The sequence below is a fragment of the Rattus norvegicus genome, chromosome 6, assembly GCF_036323735.1.
Source record: "Rattus norvegicus strain BN/NHsdMcwi chromosome 6, GRCr8, whole genome shotgun sequence".
NCBI lineage: Eukaryota > Metazoa > Chordata > Mammalia > Rodentia > Muridae > Rattus > Rattus norvegicus.
In genome coordinates, this window is record NC_086024.1 from 102,719,692 (window position 1) to 102,745,350 (window position 25,659).

A 25,659-nucleotide genomic window follows, 5' to 3' on the forward strand; every position below is an offset into this window, starting at 1 on the left:
AACACATTGTTATTTCTACTTTTAACATCATTTATTTTATCCATCTTTCCTTACCAGAGAATGTTTATTTGCTCCTCAGTTGTGGTAAACTCCTTGAAAGAACTCTATATTCTAAGCCCCCAATTGCTTATTTCCCATCTTCTCTCAAATTCAGTATAATTAGACTTTTATTTTCTCATGAAAATAGTCTTGATAATGTCACCAGTGAATTTCATATTGCTAAATCTCCATGGATTTCTCAGTTTTCATAATCTCCTTTAATTTAGCAATAACATTGGCTTCCCTTCCTTCCCTTCCCATCCCTTCTTCCAACAGCTTTTTCTTTTGGTTTCTAGAACATAACAACTTAACATTTTGCCTCCCTTTGTCAATTGTCTTTTTCCTTCTCAGTCTTTTACAAGTTGAGCATTCATTTCTGGTGTGATTCTGATAGGTCTGCCTTTATATGTTACTTGACCTTTTTCCCTTACTGCTTTTAATATTCTTTCTTTATTTTGTGCGTTTGGTGTTTTGACTATTATGTGACGGGAGGTGTTTCTTTTCTGGTCCAATCTATTTGGAGTTCTGTAGGCTTCTTGTATGCCTATGGGTATCTCTTTTTTTAGGTTAGGAAAGTTTTCTTCTATGATTTTGTTGAAGATATTTACTGGTCCTTTGAGCTGGGAGTCTTCACTCTCTTCTATACCTATTATCCTTAGGTTTGTCTTCTCATTGAGTCCTGGATTTCCTGTATGTTTTGGACCAGTAGCTTTTTCCGCTTTACATTATCTTTGACAGTTGAGTCAATGATTTCTATGGAATCTTCTGCTCCTGAGATTCTCTCTTCCATCTCTTGTATTCTGTTGGTGAAGCTTGTATCTACAGCTCCTTGTCTCTTCTTTTGGTTTTCTATATCCAGGGTTGTTTCCATGTGTTCTTTCTTGATTGCTTCTATTTCCATTTTTAATTACTTCAACTGTTTGATTGTGTTTTCCTGGAATTCTTTCAGGGATTTTTGCGATTCTTTCAGGGATTTTTGCGATTCCTCTCTGTAGGCTTCTACTTGTTTATTAATGTTTTCCTGTGTTTCCCTAAGGGAGTTCTTCACGTCTTTCTTGAAGTCCTCCAGCATCATGATCAAATATGATTTTGAAACTAGATCTTGCTTTTCTGGTGTGTTTGGATATTCCATGTTTGTTTTGGTGGGAGAATTGGGCTCCGATGATGGCATGTAGTCTTGGTTTCTGTTGCTTGGGTTCCTGCGCTTGCCTCTCGCCATCAGATTATCTCTAGTGTTACTTTGTTCTGCTATTTCTGACAGTGGCTAGACTGTCCTATAAGCAAGCCTGTGTGTCAGGAGTGCTGTAGACCTGTTTTCCTCTCTTTCAGTCAGTTATGGGGACAGAGTGTTCTGCTTTCGGGCGTGTAGTTTTTCCTCTCTACAGGTCTTCAGCTGTTCCTGTGGGCCTGTGTCTTGAGTTCACCAGGTAGCTTTCTTGCAGCAGAAAAGTTGGTCTTACCTGTGGTCCCGAGGCTCAAGTTCGCTCGTGGGGTGCTGCCTACCAGCTCTCTGCAGCGGCAGCAACCAGGAAGATATGCGCCGCCCCTTCCGGGAGCTTCAGTGCACCAGGGTTCCAGATGGCCTTTGGTGTTTTCCTCTGGCGTCTGAGATGTGTGTGCAGAGAGCAGTCTCTTCTGGTTTCCCAGGCTTGTCTGCCTCTCTGAAGGTTTAGCTCTCCCTCCAACGGGATTTGGGTGCAGAGAACTGTTTATCCGGTCTGTTTCCTTCAGGTTCCGGCGGTGTCTCAGGCAGGGGTCCTGCCGCTCCTGGGCCCTCCCCCACGGGAGCCCAGAGGCCTTATACAGTTTCCTCTTGGGCCAGGGATGTGGGCCGGGGTGGGCAGTGTTGGTGGTCTCTTCCGCTCTGCAGCCTCAGGAGTGCCCACCTGACCAGGCGGTGAGGTCTCTTTCCCACGGGGTTTGGGAGCAGAGAGCTGCTGCGGGCCGGGATCCGAGAGGGTGGGACTTCCGGTAAACACAGGTCGTGCCTGGTCCTAGAGGAATTCTGCCTCTGTGTGTCCCGTTTCACCAGGCAGCTTTCTTGCAGCAGACAAGTTGGTCTTACCTGTGGTCACGAGGCTCACATTTGCTCGAGGGGTGCTGCCCACGGGCTCTCTGCGGCAGCAGCAACCAGGAAGACCTGTGCCGCCCCTTCCGGGAGCTTCAGTGCACCAGGGTTCCAGATGGCCTTTGGTGTTTTCCTCTGGCGTCCGAGATGTATGTATAGAGAGCAGTCTCTTCTGGTTTCCCAGGCTTTTCTGCCTCTCTGAAGGTTTAGCTGTCCCTCCCACGGGATTTGGGTGCAGAGAACTGTTTATCTGGTCTGTTTCCTTCAGGTTCCGGCGGTGTCTCTAAACATGCATATCTATACAGAGTATATGAAACCATTTATATCTAACTAATTAATATATTTAATATGTACCAATTACTGATTTCCTGCTTAAAGTTCAGCTCTAAGCAAAATATTTGTCACCCTAACAAATTATTAGCTGTGTATTTATTCTTTTTATGACTAACTTTCAAAGATGTTTTCCCTCCTGTATTGTCTTAAATATTTAGTGTTTTGTACTCTTGCCCCTAGTCCTTAACTTATCTTATCTTTTTTTTTTTTCTCTTTTTTTTTTTCGGAGCTGGGGACCAAATCCAGGGCCTTGCACTTGCTAGGCAAGCGCTCTACCACTGAGCTAAATCCCCAACCCTCTATCTTATCATTTTTAGATAATCTTTCCTACACTTATTACATTAGTTAATTGCCACTTTTCTAATCTTGAGATAGAATTGTTGCTCTTCAGATACTCAGATTCGGGCTGGACAGATGGCTCAGTGGTTAAGAGCCCCGACTGCTCTTCCAGAGGTTCTGAGTTCAATTCCCAGCAACCACATGGTGGCTCACAACCATCTGTAAAGAGATCTGATGCCCTCTTCTGGTGTATCTGAAGACAGCTACAGTGTACTTATATATAATAAATGAATAAGTCTTAAAAAAAAAACAAAACAGATACTCAGATTCCAGTCCATGCTCTCTGTTCTGTTGATTATCCTCTAAATCAGTGGTCCTCACCTTTCTAATACTGTGACTCTGTAATACAGTTTTTTATGTTGTGGTGACCCTAAGCATAATATTATTTTGTTGCTACATAACTGTAACTTTTCTACTGTTACAAATTGTAATGTAAACATCTGTGTTTGTCTTAGGCGACTCCAGTAAAGAGTTGTTGGACCCCTATGAAGAGTTGTTTGACCTGAAAGGGGTCACGACCTACAGGTTGAGAGCCATTCCTCTAAATACTTCTGCATGATCCAAATAGAGCATAGCCTTGCTCCCTGAAACTACTGGACTACTGCTATATCTACAGTCTAGAAAATTTGAAGACAGTTTTAGACATATCTTTTATTCTTCATATCTGTTTATCTTCCATGGAATGTATGAAAAGCACTTTAATTTGTTTCCACATAGCCACATCCATGAGCAGGATAACATTTAATTCTATCTGGAAGTTATTCTCACATTTCACACCTGAAATTTTGTGCATCACTTTGTCTTCATCTTATTTTTACCTAGCCCATCCTATACATCCTGTTTGTAATTTCAAATTATAAAACTTAGAATGACAGAACTCTATGTTATTTACTTCCTTGGTGATTTTATTCATTTAAAAAATGTTTTCTTCTTTGAGGTCTTTGGTTTTGAAATATATGTATGTTATAAACCCCACCTTATAGTGTTGTTATATTTTGCTTTAAACACTTGATATTTAAGAAGATGAGAACATTATGTCATTCACCAATTTATTTACCATTTTAGATGCTACTTATTTCTTTCTATACTCATTTGATAAAGTTTTTCTTGGTTTTTTAGGGACATCCTCTAGGATTTTTGTTTGTTTGTTTAAGTAGTACTGATGATCATTAGGCATGCATTCTGCTTTTTAATCGTTTAAAAGATTAAATGATTCATATGACTTGTACATATTTATGGGGTACATTGTTAAATTTACAGTGTGTCATGATCAGGTCAGAATAATTTGCATACCTTTTGCTCAAACATTTTATCAGTTTTTTTTTTTTTGGTTGGGAATATTCAAAATCTCTGTTACAGCTATACAATTCAGCATTATTAGTCAGAGTTACCTAAATGTGCTATAGAATATAAGAGGTTATTCTTCCTATCTAGGTTTACTCATGTTAATATTCCACTTAACACCGTTCTTATTACCCTGCCTAGTCTCTGGCAAATGATACTCTCTCTTCTGCTTTTATGAGATCAAATTTTAAGCTTTCACATGTGTAGTGTTTGTATTTATTCTATGTGATTGTTGTGAGTGGTGGGGACACATCTGCCCTATACTTGTACATATTGGGGTCAAAGGACAATTTGTAGGAATCAGTTCTCTCCTATCATGTAGGTCCGGGCATTGAACTCAGGAGGTCAGGCTTGGTACAAGTGCCTGCCTTTCTCTTCTGACCCACCTTGGCTGTCCTCAGTTTGTTTTGGTGTGTGATGTTAACTTTCATTTTTCTGAACAGCATGTTCCAGTCTCCCTTCCTCTGTGTTTGTCGGTAGAGCCTTCAGTGATGACCAGATAGATGTCTATAAGTATGTGCGTTATTTCTGTTGCTTTCTGTCCACTGGTCTGCATTTCAGTTTTATGCTAGTGCTATTCTGTCAGCTTTGGTTTTGCTGAAAATGTATTTATTTTTATGTTGTAGTGTTTTTATACCAGCTTTTAAAGGCTGTTATTTCTACATATAGAATTCTAAATTGAGTCTTGCCATAGCACTTTAAAGACACTGTTTTATTTAGGCTTGGTTCTTTTGTACTTGATGTGTCTCTTCTACCTATCACTATTTCATACTGTTATTTGGCTACGACTAATATCTTCACTTTTGGAATCAATTAATTTTAACTATAGATAAGAGAGAAATTGGTGTCTCCTTGGAGTTCTTAGTCTCATTAGGAAAAGAATTCAAGAATATATTCAAATGGAAGCTTGAGGGCAATTTTAATAAGAGTTTCCAACAAAATTTCCCAGGGCAAACAAGTTGATAATCTCAGCAGTTTTGGACAGGAGGGAAGGAGAGAAGTAACAATGTTATTTAATTTATCATGGAAATTAGACACATGGCAGGCATATGGCAGGAAAAAATGCTTTGGAGAAAGAGTAAGAAAGCCTAAAGCATCACACACACACATACACACACACACACACACATGCACGCACAACAACAACAACAACAACAAAACAACAAAAAACTTGGGAAGCAGATGCAGGCAGATCTCCATCCTGGTCTATGTATTGACTTCCAGACCAGCCAAAGTTACTTAGTGAGACCTATCTCAAAAGGGACAGAGGGAGTGGGAAAGCTATGCCCTTCTGATTTTCTGATTTGATAAGACACAGCCAAAGCCCATAGTGGATTTTAGGGATTGTACTGGGTATGGGGGCAGGCAGATTCTGGAAGAAAAAGTACAGTATTTCATTAAAGGAAAGGAAACTCTGCTTATCTCTTTAACATGGATTAAGCTGAGCCTCCCTTCCTGGGATGGTCCTTGGCCTGGCATTGACCAGAACCAAGTGGAATGTTAGTCATTACCCAGGCCAGAGATTATAGCTCTTGACTAAAAGTATTTTTTCAATAATGGGCCTTTAATGCTACTCTGACATGACAACCCTCCCTGACTCCCACCCTCATCCCCATACCTTGCACCCAGCATGGTTTTGGGCTTTGAAGAGGTAAAGTCATTTAGAGACCAGATCAGATATTAGAGCCCTCAAACATTTCTAGTATGTCTCTCTAACTTTAGCTAAGAAATAAATTGGCTACTTTTTCTTCGGGTGCCTTTAAACTCTAATGTGTATGCAATTTCTACATCCTGTTCTCATCACTGTGATGTACTCACATTCATCCTGCTTAGAGTTGGCTAACCTTGAAACGTTGTGTTTTTCTTCATATATGAGAACTTTTTGGCCACCCTTTTTCAAATAGTTCTATAGGCTTAGGTTTTTCAAAACCTACTTTAATATGGGTTCTTTAATGCTCTAGCCTCCCTTTTAGACCACTGATCAAAGATAGGGGAGGAAAATAGTTAATAGGACAAGGGGGTGTGGACTTGTGTAGAAGTAGCTCTTTAGGGGGATTCCAATCTCTATTGTCAGGATCTCAGCAGTCTAGTCCAAAACATCAAACATGAATCAGTAGTGGCAGTCCAGAATAATCCGCAAACAGCCAACATGAGTCAGTAGCAGCGGTTCAATCTAGAAGAAACCACGAGGCTCTCCTCAATTGGTCTGAGTCTACGGGAGTGGCAAGAAGCAACTGGAATGCCTGGAAAAGTTCTTTGGTGCTTTATTCTCGAAGAAGTCATGACAAGTGAAGATCAGCAAAGACTAGCAAAGTGTTGCAAGGCAGCAAGTACAAATGCACCATCCACTCTTCGGTTAGACTTAGACTGTTTCCAAACATCATGTGTCCCCTCATGTGTCTGCCTCAACAAAATATCCTCTCATGTGTCTGCTTCAGCAAAACATCCTCTCATAAGACAGCTTCTAGAAAAACATCTCATGGCACAACTGAGTCTCCAACGAAACCAGGAATGTCCATATCATAGATCTTTATTTTAGTTTCACTCTTTTTCTCCTCTAGGATCATCTTTTTGTTGTTATTGTTTTAGGTTTTCTGAAATTGGCTCATAGCTCCCTTGAATTTTGTTAATTTTTCTTTGTTTGGAGAATTTGGATGTTTTGTAGTTTTTAGCTTTATTATCTTCTGCGGTTTCCAGTGTATTGTTAAAGCTCTTCCACTAGTTTTAAGTTCAAATATTGTACTTAAATTTCATTTGGTTCTGTTTTGTACTTCATATTCTGTTAATTTCTTAGTAAAAGTGTGATGTTTTAACATGCAATAGTTCTCTCTTTTTTCTCTCTTAAACCATAAGACACACAGAACATTTTTACTTCTCATGAGGATGTCACACTGTCATTTAATCATCAGTTTTCCCTAGAATGACAAGAATTGTCAGTATCCAATCCGAATAGACTGGGTCTGGAGATAGAACGTTCAAAATACTTTCTTGATGGCTGAGTAAGGTCGTTATAATTGTTTGCATTTTTCAAGTTTTCAGCACCATTAGATAGATTGTTAAATCTATCAAACTCAAGGAGCCTAAGTTAAATGGTGTAACATCCTAAAAGTAGCCAATTACTTCATTTTAAGTCATTCATCTTTATTTTTTGTAACTGTATAAATATGATCCAAATGTGTCCACCACTAGTTTTTCCAAAAGAAACATGCTATAAATAAACAAACTACAACTGCTCACTGATATTTATGGACTCCTAGATATCTTACTGGGCTTAACTATAGACCACTCAGTAATAGTATAAACTGTAGCATGATGCTAAGCTAAGCCAGTTTAGCTCTTGCTCATACATGTTGCACACTGGCTGATAATGGAGAAATTTTGCAGCATTTCACTGTTAAACAAAGTTACATCCATCCTTTTAAATGGCATCAGTATCAATGTCATCATTCTTGTTTTCAGACTAAACTGTTTCAACTGTTGATACACTGGCAGTCTTTGAATAAAACCTCAATATTTTTATCTTTGTTTTCTTCCTTACCACCAGAAGATTCTTCCTCTGCTTCCTTCAGCCATTTAATAAATGGTTCTGCTTTCATACAAATATCTTTGGCAAGTTCCTTTGAGACATATTTTCTAGAGGCCTTTTCTGACCAGCCGATAATGACCTCTTCTTCTAAAAGGTCTGCACCATACATTTCCTTCAAGATATGTGGAATCTTGGACATCAGCTGAGCTTGATGTATTGCTATCACACATTTCAAACCATGAAGAAAGTACTACTGAGCCTTTTTGTTGTTAAGACAAAATCTTAGAAAATTCACCTGTATTTCTTGATTTGTTCTCTTATCTTCTCATCAAAGAGAACTTTTGTCAAAACAAGAGGACCCATGGCTTTTACATCAAGTCTTTCTGCCTCAGCCACAATTTCTTTCCTTTTTATTGGATATTTTATGTATTTATATTTCAAATGTTATCCCCTTTCCTGGTTTCCCCTCTAGAATCTCCCATTTCATTCCCCTTCCCCCTGCTTCGATGAAGGTTCCCCCCCACCTCACTGCACTGGCATTCCCCTACAGTTCGGAATTGTGTCTTCACAGGACCAATGACTTTTCCTCCTATTGAAGCCCAACAAGGCCATCCTCCGCTACATATGCGGCTGGAGCCATGGGTCCCTTCATGTGTGTACTCTTTGGTTGGTGGTTTTGTCCCTGCAAGCTTGGTGGGGGGGGGTGCGGGGTCCTGGTTGATTGATGTTGTTGTTCTTCCTATGGGGTCGCAAACTCCTTCATCTTCTTCAGTCTTTTCTCTAACCCCTCCATTGGAGCCACCAAACTTAGTCCAATGGTTGACTCTGAGCATCACCTCCGTATTTGTCAGGCTCTGGCAGGGCCTCTCAGGAGACATCCATGTCAGGCTCCTGTCAGCAAGCACTTCTTGGCATCAGCAATAGTATCTGGGTTTGGTGTCTGTATATGGGATGGACTCCCATGTGTGGCAGTCTCTGGATAGCCTTTCCTTCAGTCTCTGCTCCACACTTTGTCCTCGTATTTCCTTTAGATAGGAGCCATTCTGGGTTAAAAATTTGGTGATGAGTGGGTGGCCCATTTCCCAACTGGGGACCTTGCCTAGCCACTGGATATGGTCCCTACAGGTTCTCCCTCCCCTTTATTGGGCATTTCAGCTAATCTCACCCCTGTTGGTTCCTGGATGCCTCTTGCTTTCCTGGCATATGGGACTTGGTGGTAGCTACCCATAGTTCCCCATCCCCCATTGCTACACACCTCTGTTCAAATGCCAGACCCTCTGTATATCATACCCTTCTCCTCTCATTCCTGATCCTGCCCCCCTTTCCCCTTCCCCCTTTCCCCTCCTCTCTTCCTCCCAACTCCCTCCTACCCTCTATCTTCTGCAAGTAATTTGTTCCCCCTTCTAAGAAGGACTGAAGCATCCCATTTTGGACCTCTTCCTCTTCCTCCTCCTCCTCCTAAAATTTTTTTTATTATATATTTCTTTACTTACATTACAAAGGTTATTCCCCTTCCTGGTTTCCTGTCCATAAGCTCCCCTCCCCTCCCCCTCCCCCCCAAACGGGTATTCCCCCTATATATATCCCCCTTATTGCCCTCCCCCATATTCCCCTCTGCTACATATGCAGTTGGAGCCCTGGGTCAGTCAAAGTATAATCTTTTGGTAGTGGTTTAGTCCCTGGAAGCTCTGGTTGGTTGGCATTGCTGTTTTTATGGGGTTGCAAGCTCCTTCAGCTCTTTCAATACTTCCTCTAATTCCCCCCAATGGGGTCCTATTCTCAGTTCGGTGGTTTGCTGCTAGTATTGACCTCTGTATTGGACATGCTCTGGATTTTCTCTCAGGAGACATCTATATCCGGTCCCTTTCTGCATGCATTTTTTTAGCTTCATCAATCTTATCTAGTTTTGGTGGCTGTATATATATGGGCCACCTGTGGGGCAGACTCTGAATGGCCATTCCTTGAGTCACTGTTCTAAACTTTGCTTCCATATCCCCTCCCATCACTGTATTGTGTAATACTTCCTTTTAACCACAGGTCAGCATTTTGCTTCATTTCTTCTTTTCTTACTAAACTCACTGTGTTTTCTATAAGGAAGTAATGCCAATGCACATCTGTACAACTTCTGTAAATCATAGAATTTTAAAGTTTTTTTTTTTTCTTCTTTTTTTTCCGGAGCTGGGGACTGAACCCAGGGCCTTGCACTCGCTAGGCAAGCGCTCTACCGCTGAGCTAAATCCCCAACCCCAATCATAGAATTTTAAATATGCTAAATTTTAAATAACTCATGGTTACATTTCTTGTGATTCTTAGATTGAATGTATCTGGTTTTATGAAGTACCATTTGTGGATTGTTGATCTTAGAGCATAAGCCATTGGAGTTCTGTTTAGGATGCCCAGGTGTTTGAGGCTCTTCCCCACTTTTTCTTCTATTAGTTTGAGTGTATCTGGTTTTATGTGGAGGTCCTTTCTCCACTTGAGCTTTGTACAAGAGATAAGAATGGATTGAATTGCATTCTTCTACATAATTTATTTATCAGATGAATCAATAATGCCCTCTCTCTCTCTCTCTCTCTCTCTCTCTCTCTCTCTCTCTCTCTCTCTCTCTCTCTCTCTCTCTCTCTCTGCTTTACAGAATCAAACAGGATGTTAACACGCTCTTCTACAGCTTTTTCCAGATCATCGATAGATATCAGACCTTCCGCCTGATCACTGATTTCATCCATTCTGTGTCTTTGAGCTTTCTCAGTTGTATCCTCCCCCAATCATCATCTTCCTCTTCTTCCACAGCATGTGGAGTACTAATTTCATTTGGTGGTGTAGGTGGTGGTGTCTTGCTGGTTGATACAGAGCCATTTTCCTTGTCCTTGCCTTTTCTATTTTTCTTTTCCATTTTTTTCTTTTCTATATCAATGTCATTATTCTCAGGAGGGTTTTTGAGAATGATTGTATAGGGTTTATGATGTTTGTCAAGCCTGCCCCAGTACCCACAGGCTTTACAAGAATTACCTATTGTTTGCTTTTTTGGATTGACATGCAGGTCTGTTTCAGGATTCTTACACTCAGGACAGAAGAACATTTTTTTTTTTTTTAATGAATCTGTCCAACATGTCTTGCAGCTTCTTTGTTTCTGAGATCCATTGATAATGTAATAGTCATTCTTAACATCAAATTGGATCTGTGTTCCCAGCTTACAACCAAAATATTTGGTGAGATAGGTTGGAAGCTGATTTAGGGCCTTTTCAATGTCAACCATATTGACTATAACTCTTGATTCTATCTTCTTTGCCCTCAACCTTAGCAATCAAGTCGGGCATCTTGTAGTGATAGAACTGGTGTGATACACTGCGGTGATGTTGACAGATATTTTGGTTTATTAATGACTTTATCAATAAGATGAGCAGATCTTTAATTGAAACTTTTTGGTATCTTCTGTCTAGAGAAGAAGGGATGACATAAATGACTGCAAGAGTTCTTGGTCTTTGATATGAAAAATTATCACCACTCAGGCTGTAAGCTTCTTGCTTGTGCGCTGTTTCCCCAATACAGAGGCACCAGTGGCTATGCAACAGCTCGTTTTCCTCAAATAAAGACATAAACCCATCAGGGCTTGCCAGGGACTGGGAAGAAGAGGTTTTGGAAACCTGGTTTGGCTGGAGCTGTGGAGCCAGCAGCAGGTGGAGGGGTGGCTGGGCAGGTGCTGCCCCTGAGCATCAGGAGGGACTGTCCAAGGGACATCCACACCAGGAGCACCAAACCTGGCAAACTCTGGATTATTCTCTCTCTGACTGAGTTCTATGTCTTAATATCAGAAAATATTCTTTCATTTCATTGTAACTTGATTATGAGTTGATATAGTTTAATATACCTTAAGATATTTCAGTACTTGTCTAAAACTTTCATTTGGGCTATTTTTAATTTTTCAAAATATCTTTGGATTTTTAAATATGAAAACTAAACAGCCACAGTTAATGTGTAATCCAGGGCAGAGATTGGATAGAATAATAAGACTAAGACTAGGTAGGTTCTGTAGAAACAGCAATACAACATATAGGACTTGGGTCAATATAGTCTTTCATTGAATACAAGTTCAGTATATAATTGTATTTTGCCTGTGTTTTATTTTCCTATTATATAGCCAGGAATTACAGATAAACAATGTTTGAATAAACTTTGGGAAAGAGCATGATGACTTAATTTCATTCTCTTACAATGTGTTTGTTAGTATTTCATACAATTGAGTTATTTATTTTAGGATGTGAGGCAAATTTTGGGACGGAATCTATAATGGAAGTCCATAGAAAATAAGGGCTAGGTAGTAAGATTTGTATATTAGTTTTCTGTCTCATTGCTATGTCAAAATACCTGACAAAAGCAGCCTGAAGAAAAAAGGTTTATTTCTGATGTAAAGTTGAAGGCTACAGGAGTACATCATGGTAGGGAAGTCATGCTGTCAGGATTCTGAGGTGGTTGCCATTGCATCTACAGTTGAGAAGGAGAAAAAAATAATTGAATAATGGTACTCAACTCTCTCTCTCTCTCTCTCTCTCTCTCTCTCTCTCTCTCTCTCTCTCTCTCACACACACACACACACACACACACACACACACACGCTCACCCCTGTCTTCATGATAATTCTAAATTCAATCAAGCTACCAATGAAGATTAAGTATCCCAACTTGTTGCATAGATTGTTTTGGTATTGTCTGCTTTGTATCACTTTAAGAGCTTAAGGGTGTTTCTACTAATTAGAAATATTCAAGGATTATCATGCTCTTCCTCTAGACGGTGGAGAGATTATATATGCTTGTCATCTCCATTTCTTTTTTAGTTTTCCTTAAGCTCAAAATAATCCTTATATCAAAGTAGTATATATTAAGATGGTGTATTTTGAACTCCACATGTAAACTAACATATCCACAGATAACGGTATTAGGACATTTACACTGTTGCTTAGACAATTTGCCTATAGGGTCCATTTGTTTCTTTAGGGATATTGTTGATATAAATATATAATCTCTGGAGAAACTTACACAAGTTGTAGACCTCATTAAGGAATACTATTTTAGTTTTAAGACATTAGATAAGTTTTTGTTTGGTTGATGTTGGTGTGTCAAGACAGGGTTTCTCTGTGTAACAGCCCTGGCTGTCCTGAAATTTGCTTTGTAGAGCAGGCTGGCCTTGAACTTACAGATATCCATCTGCCTGCTCAACCCCCTGAGTGCTGGGATTAAAGGCGTGTGCCACTGGTTTAGACAGTATTTTGAATGCTAGATAAATGATTTTAAAGTATAATAAGGGGTATAGCAATAGTGTAACTTCTACATAATATGTATTAAGATACAATTTTAATTGCTGCAAGTGCTATAATAAGTTGACATGATAGATTAATTAGGGGAAAGACATTGCAAAATACATCTCTTATACCAAAAAAGAATAAGAATTGTTTATTTGTAGCCAGTGTGAGTGTTCATGGCCTAGTAACATAGATTTTAATTTTGCTAATTGATATAGTATATTGTGCAAACATTCACATGGTTGTCTAAATGTTTATAAACACAGAAGAAAAGAAGGTCATAAGTGAGTATATTTATTAAATATATTGCTGGGGACATCAGGTAGGCAGTTATAGCAAAATGGGAACTCTGCCATTTGATGACATTCTTAGCTTTTTGTTGTCAAAGCTAGTGATCTGCTAAGAATACATTCCAAAGGTTGTACCTGACAATCAGAAGGAATTTAGATCAGATAAAGAATGGGTGATAAATAGTTATTACATAGATGAAAGATAGCCAAAGATAATTTTGGCTTTCAGTCTGCACTACAACATTCCAGCTCATCACATTCAGCTCTAATCTGTCAGACTGCCCTTTTCAGGAAACTTCTGTACACAAATTCATACATGATTTTCTTTGAAACAATAAATGGAAACAATGAATGGATCTGGGAGAACATGTTTTTATTTGTTATAGCTTTTAAAGTATAGTTAAGGTGTAGTTACTACCCTAATTCTTCTATTGGTAAGAATTTAGATTGCTATTAAAGAATAGATCAAAGATAGTTGTAGGTTGTCTGTCTTTAGGCAACCAAAGGGAATAATATAATAAAGCCTCTCCTAGAGTCTTCTGTACCCAAGGACCTATAAAATAGGTCATTAGCTTACCATTGGCTGCTCTTCAGAGCTTGATCTTAAGATCCTGTTGTTAAAGACAACACTTAACTATTTCATTGATCACAGAGAAGTCAAGCTGGTGCCTAACTAGAAATTTCATCCATACTAGTTTCATCATGAAAGGTACTAGTGAAAGACAGTTTGCTGAATGGTATTCTGCATGCTACTGCAGGAGAAAAGTAATCATCATTATTACCCAGGAACAAACCCTGTTTTCTACAACAGTGACCTGCCTATAAGGCATACTAGTGCAGTCGTGGTACAACTGATATGGGAGTAGCCAAGAACTTTTTTTGTTTGAACTTAAGACCCATTTTATGAGATGGGACTCAAGTGACTGCTAAAGTGGCCAACAACCTGAGACCAATATGTCATTAGCCTAGAGAAAAACTTGATTCCTATCGACATACTTTTATACAAATAGATGGGTGCTTTGCCTGGCTCACATCAGAGATGGAAAGTAATTTAGAGACCGACAAATGAACAATGTGCAGAGAATCAGAGTCTGGGTTTTTAAATGGAATGGCTTTATAAAACCCGACCCCTGCTGCTCAGGGAAATATACAGGCAGAAGAGGAGGCAGAAATATTTTAATAGCCAGAGGTGATGTATTGGCTAGTTTTGTGTGTCAACTTGACAAAAGCTGGAGTTATCACAGAGAAAGGAGCATCCCTTGAGGAAATGCCTCCATGAGACCCAGCTGTAAGGCATTTTCTCAATTAGTGATCGAAGGTGGGAGGGACCATTGTGGGCGGTGCCGTCCCTGAGCTGGTAGTCTTGGGTTCTAAAAGAGAGCAGGCTGAGCAAGCCAGGGGAAGCAAGCCAGTAAGTAACATCCCTCCATGGTATATTAATTATTAAAATATATCTAGCTTGTTTCTGTGTTGAGCAAGTTATCCATAAAAATGCAGAAGATAAAAGAGATAAGTTTGTGTGTCAGATTTTTATTTATTTAGAAAAGAATTGTGATTAACACAAGAAGGGAGTGTGTAATATACCAACTATTATATCCATTAAAAATGCAGTTTTTTATAATGAAATTTGTTTGGTTACTTTTATTGTTAATAGAGTGTCCATTTATTTTGTGCTGTTACTGTATGGCTAAGAGTTGTATAGTTCTTTAGTTTTTTTCCATTCATATTGGAATGCATAACTAGCTGTGACAGGTGGCATAGCTATGGGCTGAGAATCCTTTTTTGATAAGATATTACTATGTAGCTCAGGCTGGTCCTCTATTTGGGATTTTTCTGTCTTAGCATTCTGAATGTCTGGATGACAAGTGTGTAACATCATCCCTGACCTCACTGGGTCTATAAATTTGATTTTTGATATCAAAATAAATCTGCACATTTTGATCCCATCATTTCTTATTGTGGTGCTTAATTTAGGTGTTCTATTCATATTTAAAGACACTATTTAGCAGACAGTAACTAATGAGATTTGATGTGTTTGTCCTTTGTAAATTAAGTTCTTTAGCTATTTGTTCCATATGGTAATCAGATATTCTTGAATGAGTATATCATTTTAGACCCACTGGGATAATTCTGTAAGACAGCTAATTCTATATGATTTGTGAGACATTATAAATATAAACCATAGCAGGTAGTATGTGTGAATGTAAATTTATATGAGTGTGTATATGCTTATATATGTGAATATACTTTCCTACTATTTTGACTGCATTGTTTGCATGGTATGATTTTCTATGTTGACAGTTGCTTGTGGGTCTTTTCTGACTTGCTTTGTATATGAATGGACATATGTTTGTTAAGCTTAAGAAATATGCCTTTTACTTTTTAAAATTTTAAGAACTGTTTAAAAGCCGCTTTTGTTTTGTGAAAATAGTTTATGTCTGTATTCAGATGATTGTGATTTTGGTGAAAACCACTACTAGTACATATTGTTTAAAGAACGTATAAGGTTCAAAGTTGGGCAACGAATTACTGCTATTAGGGTATGGGAATCTGATGTGAATTTATTATTGTCTAAGAATGCTTTTGAACATTAATTTTGTTGTTGTGGAGAGACCTAAGTTGAAAGGACAAAGATAGTTTTAATTTAATGTTGGAAAATAAAACTTAGTCCTTGCTTTGTTTTTGCTTCTAAACTTTAAAAAAAAAATCAACAAGCTCATAAATTTGACTATTGTAGGTTTTAATTGAAAATGTGGGTTTCAGCCTCAATTCTGCCATTACTTAGCATATTACCTTGGGAAAATTCCTACTGACTTTAATTTCTTCATTTTGTAAATAGGAGAATTGAATTTCTAGTTTGTCGATGAAACCCTATCCACTTCTAGAACTCAGTGACAAGCGTTTTATGATGCTTTCTGTTTTTTTTCCCTTTAGCTTAAGGTTATTATTTAATTTATCCTTTCTGCAGAGTCTTACATCACTTAATGGCAGAGATACACTCTAAGAGCATACCATATAAACTTAGGGAGTGCAGGCCAACACTGATCTGCACTTTTGATGCTTTACAGAAGAGGTAAATTTGAGAAATATAAGGCCGTTCCAGGTATAAGACACAACAAAAACTGTTTTATGGTAAACTCAAGGTATAGCTAGAATGAGTAGTGCTAGAATTAAATGTATAGTCTATGAATTGATAAAGTCTTCTAAAATTAAATACTATGGTACTGTATATAATTGTATATGATATACTTTTATATGATTCTCAGTATCAGAGGCTTGTCATTCATATCATTATCACAGCCATATTGGTAATTTGTTGTGCCATTATGAGAGTACAACACCTATGATGGCAGTAGGCAATAGAGAGATTTTTGGCTCCATTATATTCTTATAGGACCACTATTATATATGTGGTCCATAAAAGGATAAAACATTATTATGTGGAATTTGACTTTTTAATATAGTCTAAATTAAATGGAATCTTGTTAATAACCCTTGTGTTGACTATACTACATCATTAAAATCAGTGAACTAAGGTTATTTCTAGCCTAGTGTAGGATAGACACAGTAAAATATGTACTTTTGTGTGTTGGAGTAGTGTGATAGCTTTCTGTTGTTACAATGGTGACATACTAAATTAGTCTAAAAAGGGGAAAGTTTCATTTTGTATCATGATTTCAGGGGTTCATGTTCACTAGATGGGTATGACTAGATTGTATCATTTAGTTTGAATGGAATTATACCATTATACATGGTTTGTAAGACTTATGTTTGATAAAGGGGGAAAGACTAGATGGCCCTAGGTAGCTGTTCAGTTCTGGGTTCTGTTCGTCTCTTGTAGTTAACAATGAAAAATTCACTGAAATTGCCCCTATATTCATTGCATTTCTAGTAGAGGTCTAGAAGAAAGAGGGTAAAAATATACAACTTCCTGGGTGTGCAGTTCCTAAAATTTCACACTTTTTAAATAACCTTTAGCACTGTGTTAAAATTTACTAGTTTATTTTTATTCTCGGTAGTTTTTATAGAGTTCAGATGCATCTATCCCTAGGTCAGGAAAAGCTCTAATTTTGTTTTTCACTATAGGTGCATGCTATTCTATATTTCATGTTTGTTGCTTGACTTTAATTCTCTGTTTGATTCTGAAAAAGTAATTAATTGGAATTTTACAATGCTTTTGTCATATTGATGGGAGTAATGCTTTTCCCAACTCTTTATGTATTCATTCTTAAAGAAGAAAGTCATTTACCTTAACATACTTTCATTTTAAAGATATATATATTTTTTCTGTATTTGTTAGTTTTTTCTTGTTTCTATTTGTTATATTTCTCTCTTTAAAACTATAATAATCTAGTGGTGATTACCATGCAAACATGAGGACCAGAGTTTGCTCTCTAGTTCCCACTTAAAAATAAAACAAAATGGAAACCAAACAAAAAACCAACCCAGCTTTTAATTCCAGTGCTGGGGATGTAGAGAAAAGAGGATCACTGAGGTCTAGTTGCCAGCCATTGTAGCTGAATTGGTGAACTCCAGGTTTAGTGAGAGACCCAATCTCAAGAGAAAGAGGGAAGAGCTGGACACATGACTTAGCAGTTAAAGTGCTTGTATGTAAACAGAAGGGCTTGGCTCTCTAGCTCCTGCATGAAAGCAGGTAGAGGCCACCCATAGTGCTAGTCCACAGGAGGCAGAAACAAAGAATCCCTGGAGCAAATTGACCAGCCAGCCTAGCAAAAAATGGTGAACTCCAGGTTCAGAAAGACACCTTGCTTCAATACAAAAGGTAGAAATAGATCAAGGGCCATAGTTTCTAAACAGTATCATCAGGTGCATATGCACCTATCTATGTGTACTTAACACACATGTAAATTCTCACCCCCACACAACAGAGGTAGAGAGCTGGTGAGGAAGACATTTGACTGACTGGATCTTTACATGTGCAGCTTTTCTAGAACCTCATTTTAATATAATTTTCAATGTTTGCTCCTGCTCTGGTTGGCTAGGACTTCTATGTCATGTAACAGTTTATGACTTATGAAATATCAATTTAAAGGCATGCAGATCTTACAAAACTATAACTTGTATATGTGCAGCTTAGAATTCATCAAAACCTTATGCCCCTTTGCGGATTCTAAAGTGCTTTTCTTTATAAGTCTGTCTTCCTTTGGTGATCTGTTCTGTAAGTTTCATCTGATCCACTTTCCTAAGTTCTGTCTGAATCTATACTTCCTTGGGGCTGCTATATTGTGTTTGGACTCTTTCTCCCTGTGGAGTAATATGGAATATGCCTCTAGGTAGGAAGACATAGACAAGCATGTGGGTTGTTTTTTTTTTTTTTTTCCTATAGACTTGGAGGCCCAGGCTGTCTTCCAGTCACTATTAAGGAAAAAAAAAATGCTATCTTGTATAGTTCCCCAAATTTATTGTATATGATAAGAGGACCTATTAGGTGCAAGTTATTTTGTCATAGTTGGACGTTTTGTTATTTTATTTTTTTCTTTCTATTGGGCAAATTTTGTATGCTCTTTATGTTGTTAAACACACATACTATCTATCTATCTATCTATCTATCTATCTATATCATCTCTATCCACTATCATCTATATCTATCTATAATCTCTATCATCTATATCTATCTATAATCTATATCTATCTATCATCTATATCTATCTATAATCTCTATCATCTATCTTTATCTATAATCTATATCTATCTATCTATCTATCTATCTATCTATCTATCTATCTATCATCTATGCTTTCTTAAAGGCAGGGTCTTACTATGTAGCCTTAGATACTCAAGAATTAGCTATGTAGATGAGTCTGGCCTTGAACTCACAAAGAGCCACTTGCCTCTGGCCTCCATATGCAACCTTCCCCGTACATACATACATATGCACCACACACAAATATGAACACATATACACACACATTACTGGAGACTTTGAAACACTTGTCCAGAGCCCTAGAATAGGATATTGTAAAAAGTTGCATCTCTGTGGAGATAGATAAATATTTTAATATATAATTAAGATAAATTGAAAATGGGACAGACCAATGACGAATTAAGGACGTAGAACAGAAGCTTACACTTTGAGTTATTTTTTATTCTGTCTTATTTCTTCAACATAAAATGAAAATGCCAAATCAATTAACCAGAAGTTCAACTTGCAAAACTTAGTTAATTAATAATTTTATTTCTTGTTTGTTTTAACTACTGTTAGACTTTGAACTTTAGCTCCTCTCTTCTATGGACTAATGTGAAGCATTTGTTTTAGGGGACACTAGTTTTCAAGAAACAGACTTTCTAATCTTTCTCTGGATTAGATTTGATGTAATATGATTCTTTTGATTCTTATAGTACACTAGGACACAAAGACTATCATAAGAATTGTTTGTACTCCTTTTTGCTTAACCAGTAGAATGAAAAATGTGACTGTATTGTTTAAATATATTCATTTGAAGATGAAAAAATCAATTGCTATGAAATGTGTTGGCACTCAAAATTAGCCATTAGATAGTAATTGTAGATTAGAAAAAGAGGAGTGTTTTCCTTCTAATTTGTATCTATGCATCCATAGGTACTGGTAAATTATTACTGCAGCAAGGCATGGTCTGATATTACTTTTTCTGTGGCAGAAATTGTGATATTTGTTGTTATCTTATTTATGAAAGTAGATACATTTGTCAGTTTTTCATCTCTGCCACATGCCACTAGACAAAAATACTGATAAGGTATTAGTAAGTTCAGAACCCTGGTAAATCTCATAATTGAGAACAGAACAGCAGGAGTTCAAACTAGCTTCTGACTAGGTTTCTGTCCTGGAGCATGTGACCATGACTCCTCACTAAGAGGACAAGGACAACTGGTCATGTTAATAGAACCTAGAGTTCCCCATGCTAATGAAGTATCTAGATAGGCCTCAAGTGTTTAGCAGATGAGCTTCTTTCCTGAATATTCATCCCTTTCTACAAAAGGTATTTAATCTCTGGTTCACCTTGAGTAAGACATATGTATCCTCATCTGCCATGAATAAAACTGTTTGGGCAAGCAAGGACAATCTCCTTCATCAAGGACTGCTGGGGGAAGGGGGCTTTGCCATACAGAACTGTGCTGTGTGCCCAAGTCTCCTCCCATAGAGGGCCCCTTTTCTAGCCCCTTCCTCCCCTCTCATCACAGGTCTGTGAACTCCTGTTCCTAACTCCTCACAGTTCCCAGGGGTGTCTGGGTACACAGGAGGTTAAGAACTTCAGCCTCCATCCCAGCCTCTGCTGTTTGTCATTCAGAGAAACACGGGCTGGGACCCCTATCTTAGACTGTATTTAGTCTTCCCTGAGTGAGGGCAAGGCAGAAACACAAAACAAGATACTCAAAAATCAGCTAAAAGGAAGAAAACTTTATTTGGCTTATGATAATAGAGGTTGCAGTCCATGGTTGGCTGATCATGGCAGGGAGCACACGTAGAATAAAGCTACTCATTTTAGGACAACCAGGAAGCAGAGAAAACAGGAAGTAAACAGGGACAAGACCCACCTTTCAAAGGCTATCACTAAATAAGTAAAGATTTTAAAGATGGAAAGGGAGGCAGTAGGGGAGACAAAAGGCCACTTTACCAATAAAAAGTTGCTTTAAATGAAGAAAAAAAAAACTTACAGCACTCCCATCCTCCAAGCATGTTCTACCACCTAATAACCTATGAACTTAATGAATTTATCTGTTGACAGGGTTAACATTAATTTTTGTACACATGACTCTCTAGAAACTGGTATTTAAACAGGAATTTGTAGAAGGTATTCATTTCCTATAGGAACAATAAGTAATTTAAATTGTAGGAATGTAAATGTTGCCTTTATTTCCTTGGATGAAGCAATGAGATGAGAACTGTACCCTAGCTGTATGAATATACAGCTTTGGGTGAGCCCAGAGCATCTTTGTTCTAACTATCCATAGGCTTAGGACTCCATACAATCTAATCTTTCAAACTAACTGATTCAATCTGGCTTCTCTCAGCTTCTGACTGAATTGTTCTTCCTGCCCTCATACTAACTTGGGTAGTGTGTTTTAATCTACTTGTTCCTTCTCATTTTCTGGCTTATTCTTCTTTCACCTGTATCTACCTTGTTCTCTCTGTAACCTATTTCTGTAAAGCTATCCTGATAAAACTTCCATACATTCATACCACCCACCATCTTCTTTTCTCTCTCACTGCTCTGCTGTTCTCATGTGAGTTGGGCATATCCTATTTGTGACTTATTCTGTTAAATATTTCTCTGATTCATTACTTTGTCTGCCCCTCAGTTAGTTGTCACCTTTAAACATGGCTGCTTACTTCTACAAACTAATCTTACCTTCCCTGCTAGGGATTAAAGGTGAATACTAGGAACATGTCTGTATTCTAGCAGGATCATATCTTTGGATGTGATCCTTTGCCAGAGCAGCCATGTTGCTTGATTAAAATTCCTCTACATAGGAAAAAGTTATGGATTAAAAAACAAATTTTTGTCTAAATTATGAATTGTTAGCAATTTGGTTTTTATAACACCTTTGAGGATCTTATTATTATAATGATGTAATACATCTAATTTGTGATTGCTGAGTATATATAGTGAGGGGCATTAGAACTCATGTGCTTTACCTGTGTTTAACTTCAGAATTCAAATGCATTTGGAAAAATGTTTGTCTTTTAGTCTCAGTTTTCTCATCAGCAAAACTGAGTGATAAACGAGTAGAGAAGATATTTTGAAATAGTTTATACATAATATGTATGAAAAGTGGAAGTATAAGATATAAGTTTATAGTTTAAAATATATTTAAAGTTTTGGAACTTCTAAAGTGGATAAGAATTAATTTTTATAGCAATTCAGAAGCTATAGGAAATGAATAAATGGCCAAGGAATGAATTAAGGAATAAGTACCATAAAGAGTTAAAATGTGGGTTGGGGATCTAGCTCATTGGTAGAGTACTTGCCTAGCAAGCACAAGGCCCTGGGTTCGGTCCCCAGCTCCAAAAAAAAAGAAAAAGAAAAAAAAAAGAGTTAAAATGTTTTAAAATATTTTAGAGAATAATTTTCTTCTAATTCTCCAAATGTTTTTTTTTGTTTTAATGAGAAATGATTATAAATGAGGAAATGCCTTTCCAAACACAAAATTAAAATTATATAATCTTCTGGGTAAGATAATATAAAGGTTGCTTTACTTTAGACATAATGCCATGTTGTTTCCTCTAATACTTTGATATCTAATTATATAATGTTTTGATCTTTTGAAATATTTGACTAAGAAATTAGGAACCTAATTTTGTCTCTTCAGTAGAAAATTAGAGAGGTTTTGTTTTAGTTTCTAATCTTTCTACCAATTGCTTCAAAACCACTCTTGGTCAAAAGTAAATTTACTTTAGTTAAGTGCTACAGCATTAATGTTTTATTTGTAAGAAAAGTATTATTCAGTTTACTCTGATATGCTAATTTTTAGTACTAATACTAAGCAAGGGTGGGAAGTAAAAAGTATAGTCAGAAAATATAAGGACTCATTTATAATAGCCAGAAGCTGGAAAGAACCCAGATGCCCTTCAATTGAGGAATGGATTCAAAATATGTGGTACATCTACACAATGGAGTACTACTCAGCAATCAAAAATAATGAGTTATAAAATTCATAGGCAAATGGATGGAACTAGAAAATATCATCCTGAGTGAGGTAACCTAATCTCGGAAAAACATACATGGTATGCACTCATTGATAAGTGGATATTAGCCAAGAAGCTCGAATTCCCCAAGATGCAATCCACAGACCACAGGAAGCTCAAGAAGAAGGATGACCAAAATGCGGATGCTCCCACTCCTTAAAAGGGGGAACAAAAATATCCATAGGAGGGAATAGGGAGGCAAAGTTTAGAACAGAGTGAAGGAACGGCCATTCAGAGCCTGCCCCACATGTGGCCCATATATATACAGCCACCAAAACTAGATAAGATTGATGAGGCTAAGAAGTACATGCTGACAGGAACCGGATATAGATCTCGCCTAAGAGACACAACCAGAGCATGTCAATTACAGAGGTGAATGCTGGCAGCAAACCTCTGAACTGAGAACAGGACCCCCTTTGGGGGAATTGGAAAAAGGATTGAAAGAGCTGAAGGGGCTTGCAACCCCATAAGAGCAATAATGCCAACCAACCAGAGCTCTCAGGGACTAAACCAGTACCCAAAGACCATACATGGACTGACCCAGGGCTCCAACTGCATATGTAGCAGAGAAGAGAATTGTTGGGGCACCAGTGGAAGGGGAAGCCCTTGGTCCTGCCAAGGTTGGACCCCCAGTGCAGGGGAATGTCAACGGGAGTGGTAAGGGGGGATGGATGGGGGTAACACACTTATGGGGGAGGGTATAGGGGGCTTATGGACAGGAAACCAGAAAAAGGAATAACATTTGAAATGTAAGTAAAGAAATATATCCAGAGGTGTGCAGGTGGCTGGTGGAGTGAGGCTTTGGTAGACATGGCTCCCAACGCGTTAGCTCCTGAACTGGAGCACCTGAAGGGCATCTGGGCCATGTTGCTGCGGCCCCCCTGGGGCTGGCAAGGAGACCCAGGCACCCAAATTGGCTGAAAATTTCTGTGTCTGTCATTTGGCGACTGAGGACATGCTGAGAGCCATGGTAGCTTCAGGCTGAGAACTGGGGAAAAAGCTGAAGGCCACAATGGGTGCTGGAAAACTGGTGAGTGATGAAATGGTCGTGGAGCTCATTGAGAAGAATTTGGAGACTCCTTCGTGCAAAAATGGCTTTCTTCTAGATGGCTTCCCTCGGACTGTGAGGCAGGCTGAAATGCTTGATGACCTCATGGATAAGAGGAAAGAGAAGCTCAATTTAGTCATCGAGTTCAGCATCCAGGACTCCCTGCTGATCTGGAGAATCACGGGAAGGCCGATTCACCCCAAGAGTGTCTGGTCCTACCATGAGGAATTCAACCCTCCAAAGGAGGCCATGAAAGATGATATCACTGGGGAACCCCTGATCCGCAGGTCAGATGACAACGAGAAGGCCTTGAAGACCGGCCTGGAGGCCTACCACACTCAGACCACTCCGCTTGTGGAATACTACAGGAAACGGGGCATTCACTGCGCCATTGATACCTGACGTGGTGTTTGCTAGCATCCTGGCAGCCTTCTCCAAAGCCACATCCTAGTAGCAGAAGGCCAGGCGCAACCGCACCACTGCTCATCTCCCCTCCGTGTGATCCCTATTCTTAGGTGCTGGGCAGAAGAGAAAAGGGTGCTCATGGGAAGGAAGGATGGATGGATGGTGAGGGAGGTGGGAAGGGGCTCAAAAGGAGCATTTGGAACAGTGGCAGTGTTATAATTAGTAAGTTTTTTTGTTTGTTTTGTTTTTTTTACACATAGATGAGAATTTTTAAAGTATAAGCAAGGGAAAAGATTAATTTTTTAAAAAAAACTTTGATTGGAGGTCATTGGTACAAATAAGGAGACATGGTGTTCTTTTTTCTTTTTTCTTTTTTTTTTTTTCTTTTTTTCGGAGCTGGGGACCGAACCCAGGGCCTTGTGCTTGTTAGGCAAGCGCTCTACCACTGAGCTAAATCCCCAACCCCCATGGTGTTCTTTTTAAGCAATCAGCCTCTCGTTTTCTCTGGACCATAAAGCTAATGCTCTCTAAGAGACCTCAGCATCTACATAAGAACCTCATGGATCTCCAGGCCAAGAACACAGCAGTCAGACTGGGCCTGTGTCCTGTGCAGAGGAGGGACTGTTGACCAGCGGTGGCCCCCATTCCATAAAGACTCCCCTGCACATATGGAAGAGATAGGGGTGTGAGCTAATGGGTGCTGGTCAGGAGATCATGTTTACGGCAGTTGTGGGGAGCGGGGGTGGGGGGGTGGGGAGGTGGGGGGAGACAGATCCCACACTTGTGACTTAAGAGTTGCCTGCTCTGGTGACAGAGCTGTCAGCCACCCAGCTCACTCTTGTCTTACAGTCTTGCCTTCATTCATCCATGGCACCCTTTAAATAACTGAACGAGGCCGAGGAATGTAGCTCAGTGTGTGTGCCTGGCACTGTAAAGCCCTGTGTTAGGTCCTCTACAGTGAAGGGTTAGAGAAAAAGCTAACATGTCTTAAGCTAAGTCATCCAAAGATTGTCCTTTTCACCCTCAAATCCTGGGACTGGGATTGCCCGACAACACTGTGATATATTTTTCAATGAGGTGCTTTTCATAACTGACCAAATGCTGCCATGTTTGGCCCCTGAGTCAATAAAATACGTTGAAAATTTGTAAATATATATATATATATATATATATATATACACATATATATATCTTCAATAAAAAAAGAAGTGAAAAAAAGGAAAAATATAAGGACTCATAAGTGCTTTTAGAGGCTATTGTAATCTTTCAGCAGAATCTGATTTTGG

At 38.6% G+C, this 25,659-nt stretch overlaps 2 protein-coding genes and 1 pseudogene across 24 annotated transcripts in view; 2 read left to right on the forward strand and 1 right to left on the reverse strand.

Moving 5' to 3' along the window:
• The window catches only part of Gphn (gephyrin), a 529,275-nt gene that overhangs the window by 32,287 nt on the left and 471,329 nt on the right, over positions 1-25,659 (forward strand). The window lies entirely within an intron of this gene.
• Positions 10,265-11,030, reverse strand: Eif5-ps7 (eukaryotic translation initiation factor 5, pseudogene 7). The gene has a single exon (XM_063262676.1). It carries the CDS (start codon positions 10,903-10,905, stop codon positions 10,342-10,344), a length of 564 nt encoding a protein of 187 aa, XP_063118746.1. The 5' UTR covers positions 10,906-11,030; the 3' UTR covers positions 10,265-10,341.
• On the forward strand, positions 23,716-25,598 carry Ak2-ps1 (adenylate kinase 2, pseudogene 1; annotated as a pseudogene).

What these genes read in the sequence shown, in the direction of transcription:
- Eif5-ps7 (XM_063262676.1), bottom strand. Translation starts at nt 10,905, where the DNA reads ATGGTTGACATTGAAAAGGCCCTAAATCAGCTTCCAACCTATCTCACC.